Source organism: Mustela nivalis (assembly GCF_964662115.1).
Source record: "Mustela nivalis genome assembly, chromosome: 8".
NCBI lineage: Eukaryota > Metazoa > Chordata > Mammalia > Carnivora > Mustelidae > Mustela > Mustela nivalis.
Window position 1 is genome coordinate 138,045,259 of NC_139027.1, and position 4,463 is coordinate 138,049,721.

General features: G+C 47.8%; 1 protein-coding gene across 1 annotated transcript; it reads left to right on the top strand.

The window, feature by feature from the left end:
• Positions 1–281: 281 nt before the first annotated feature.
• On the top strand, positions 282–3,143 carry LOC309870578 (protein FAM209-like). Its single transcript, XM_082742950.1, has 2 exons — positions 282–600; positions 1,984–3,143. Exons 1-2 carry the CDS (start codon positions 352–354, stop codon positions 2,242–2,244), a joined length of 510 nt encoding a protein of 169 aa, XP_082599076.1. The 5' UTR covers positions 282–351; the 3' UTR covers positions 2,245–3,143.
• Positions 3,144–4,463: the final 1,320 nt, after the last annotated feature.

Sequence of the window (4,463 nt, forward strand, 5' to 3'; positions counted from 1 at the left end):
CGGTCCGACAGTGACATGTGCTGGGGGACCTGCTCACCATCATGTCTGGATTCAACAAGCGAGAAACAGAACTAGGTGAGGGCCTGTCCCGGGAGTCAGAAAGAATGTTCTGGTAAGGAGCTGGCGTCCCACGGTGCCCATCCTCCCGCTCTCACTGTCCACCTGACGTTTCTCCCCCTCCCTTTAAGCCTTGCTCCCGGACAACCACCCCTGGGAGCCTCCTCCTCTGACCGGAAGTCATCACAATGGGCTCTGTGACATCACCAATGGCCGGGCCCCAGGCACCCAGTCTCCAGGTGCGCAGGCAAACAGACCCACCATGAGCAACTTCGTCCCCCATCACGGCTCACCATGCGGACGCTAACATGGTTCTTGTTCTTGCCTCTGTGCCTCTGCTGCGGCTACGCCTTTGTGTTTTCTCCTGTGCGAGAGAAAGTCAAAGAACCCCAGGGGAAGGTGCCTTGCGGAGGGCACTTTCGGATCAGGCAGAATCTCCCAGAGCACGCCCCCGGCTGGCTTGGGAGCAAATGGCTCTGGCTCTTTTTCGTAGTTGTGCTGTATGGGATACTGAAGTTTCGAGGAGATAGTGAGAAGATTAAGGTAAGGACCGCCCCATTTCCTCCCCCGCTTCTGTCTCAGATGGGTCAGGCTCGGAGGGACTCGTGAGCTAGTCCTTATAGGCGGGGCCTCTCAGTAGAACAAAGTAGGCTGTGAGGCACCTGCCTGGTGGTCCTGCAACACGCGGGCACATTCATTTCCTGGTGTGTCCTTAGGGAAGACGATGGTCCCCAGACCCTCAGGGGTCAGGGCTAATGGTTGAAGATGACCTTCCACTTATTGACTGATTAAAAGCTTGGCTTGATATTTATCCTATTTTTTTTTTTTTTAAGATTTTTATTTGACAGCTATATAGAGAGAGAGCACAAGTAGGCAGAGAGGCAGGCAGAGGCAGAGGGAGAGGGAGAAGCAGGCTCTCCGCTGAGCAGGGAACCCAATGTGGGACTTGATTCTAGGACCCTGGGATCCTGACCCGAGCTGAAGGCAGCCGCTTAACCAACTGAGCCACCAGGTGCCCTGCTATTTATCCTAATAAATGAGATTTTTTCTAATGAAGGAGAGATTTAAGAACTTGGTGTGTCTCATGTCAACATTATTCGCAGACAGATTCACTGCCCCTGATTCTTAACTTCCCTTAAAGAAATTCTTTATTTCCTCTTATTGTTGTTTTTTAAAATTCTTTATTTTTTACAAGTTGCCAAACTGATGGAAATGGTATCATTATTCCAGGTAAGGAAAAAGACCTGTCGTGAAGGGATAAAAGTGTAAAGAAGTAGCAGCTCCTCAAAGTGACTGAACAGTCCTCAGATGGGAAAAGGGAGAGAAATGTGGCATGTTTTTTGCTAGACAGCCCAACACTTCATGACCCTGTGTCCAAACTGAGAGAGCAGGGGTTGGCAAGCCTTTTCTGGAAAGGACTGGAGAGTAGCTATTTTCAGCTTTGCAACACGTACAGTCTCTTGCACGGACCCAACGCTGCCATTTTAGCCTGAAAGCAACCTTACGTAATGCACAAAAAAATGAGCAAAGCTGTGTTCCAATAAAACTTTATTTACAGGGCACCTGGGTGGCTCAGTGGGTTAAGCCGCTGCCTTCGGCTCAGGTCATGATCTCAGGGTCCTGGGATCGAGTCCCACATCGGGCTCTCTGCTCAGCAGGGAGCCTGCTTCCCCCTCTCACTCTGCCTGCCTCTCTGCATACTTGTGATCTCTCTCTGTCAAATAAATAAATAAAATCCTTAAAAAAAAAAAAAAACTTTATTTACAAAAACAATTGGTGGGCCAGACTGGGCCATAGTTTGCCAATCCCTGGGCTAGAGTGCAGTGTGAGAACCATCTTTTCTTAGGGTAGCCCGACTCTTGGAATTGTGTCAAAACCAACAAAGGCAACCATATTATTCATCCTGAGTATCTTTCTTGACAGGAGCAGAATCCTTCTGCCCTTCGAGGCTGTTCATTACGCTCTCCACTAAGGAAAAATCAAAATGCTTCCCCCAACAAAGACTATGCGTTCAATACCTTAACCCAACTGGAGATGGACCTTGTGAAATTTGTGTCCAAGGTGCGGAATCTGAAAGTAGCCATGGCAACCGGCACTGGCCTCAAGGTTCAGAACTTGGAGGTACCTGCAGACCCACACAATAATATCACCATCTATGAAATATGGGGCGAAGAAGACTCGGAATGAGTGGACTTGTGTGTCAGAGTAGGAGAGACAAAGTTGAGTGTTGTCAAACCATATGCAAACCAATAAAACTATTCTGAAGAAAGAATTCTCCAAGTTGGCACCTTTTTTTTTCTTTTTTTTTTTTCTCCTTTTTTAAAATGGAAGAAAAAAAAAAATAAATGGGAGGCCAGTAACCACAGCAGTTACTCTTTTGTTTTTGCCTTCACCAGCCCCCGCGCAGTGAGTGGTGAGGAGAGCAGAGAGCAACATGGTAGCAGAGGCAGCCTGCTCAGTGGTGACGCCCCGGCCCTGGGGGGCGATTAGGCTTAGAAAATTTGGAATAAGATGTAGATACCATATTCATAGTAGTTACCTTTCTAGTAGTGGTTTGTGCAAAAGATGGAACCAATTTTTATCTTTATAATTTATTACAAAGGCCAACTTTAATTATAGGTTTAAAAGGAAATGATCGAATTAAGAGGGTGTGTATGCATGTGCGTGTGTGCTTAGGTCAGGGAATGCTGGATTCTAGAAACATTTGATTTTCTTCTCACCAGAAAAGTCTTTTTTATTCATTCTGTCTTGTGCATGAGATGTATTGACTTTTTTTTCTACCAGATGTGTAGTTGGATTAAGAAATAGAGAATAGATCTGTATTTTCAATGGAATTTAGATACGGATGAGCTAACCAGGGCTTCCCAAGGTAGTCAATAAGAATGTTTATAACCGGGCGCCTGGGTGGCTCAGTGAGTTACGCCTCTGCCTTCGGCTTGGGTCGTGATCTCGGGGTCCTGGGATTGAGTCCCACATTGAGCTCTCTGCTCAGTGGGGGGCCTGCTTCCCCCCCTCTCTCTCTGCCTGCCTCTCTGCCTACTTGTGATTTCTCTCTCTGTGTCTAATAAATAAAATTAAAAAGAAAATGTTTATAGTGCATTTTTAAACTGGGACATTTTGGCATGTTAGTGCGGCTGATGGGAACTACACTCACCCTTAAATGAGCTTTACTGACCCCCAGTCTAGGTCAGCGGGCAGCCCAGCAGACACACAGGTGCGAGCCTGGAGAAGACAGGAAGGTCCCTGTACCTACTTGAGTCCATCTTGTGTGTGGCTGGCAGAGGAGTCCAGAATCTCCATCCGTGATTTCCTGTCTGGACAAAGTCTTCAGGCTCTGTCCCATGCGTGTGGAGGAGTCAGACCTCAGACCAAAGCCGCCGACCCTTTCTCCCCGTCTTGTCGCTCCTGAACACTTGACTCTTGGTCTTGACTTAACAGGATGGGGGAAATGGCAGCAGTTGAGTTGTGCCTTCAGTATTCTGTGTAGTTCAAGCAAATGGGACTGCGTGAATTGTCTTCCGAGCACACTCGGAGGCACTGGATGTTGCGGCTGTAATCTCTTGATCTCAACATGGTGTAGATGTTAGATGAATGGAGATCATCTAAAAGGCCAGGAGGCAACAAACCCCGGCTGACGGGCCCAAGCCAGCCTGCTGCCCATTTCTATTCACACCACCCACGAGCTAATAATGGCTTTTCTATTTTTAAGTGGTTGAGAAAAGAGGAGTAATATTCCATGACATGGAAGTGACACGAAACTCAGACTTCAGTGTCCATAACGTTCATTGGCACCGGGCCGCTCCCGTTCACGTCCAGACGGCCTGTGGGGGCAGGCTTGAGTCACTGCCACACAAACCCGACGGCCCACAGAGCTGAAAACAGGGACTGCCTGCCCTTTAGGGGAAGTCTGCCAACTCCTAGTTTATGCTAATCTTATTTACATTCTAACAAGCAGGGAGAGCGGTCCAGGGAATCAGATCTATTCAGCTGTAAATGTCACAAACCTCCCACGTTTGTCTGCTAGGCGAACATGGAATTTTATAAAATCACAGTTTTTGGAGTCCCGTCCTGGTCACAAGCAATGAAAGACGGGTTTGGGGGGTGGGGGAGCAGGGGGGCGACGTGTAAGAAAATGCAGAGAACCTCACAATTTCCTTAGAGCAAGGTGACCGAGGCTATACATTAGAACAGAATCTGTGTGTGTGGATGCAGCACCTTCTATTCAATCGTGTCCCCGAGTCTCGGCCTAGCCTCCTGCAGGGCTCTGCAGACCAGTTTGGCCTGGAGAACAGTGTTTTCTGAACCCAGTCAATCGCATGCAATGTTTTCCTGCAAAAAATGCATTCGATTCTCTATCTAGAGCTTAAACGACTGAAATCTGCTGTTCTAGCAGAAATTCAATTCCT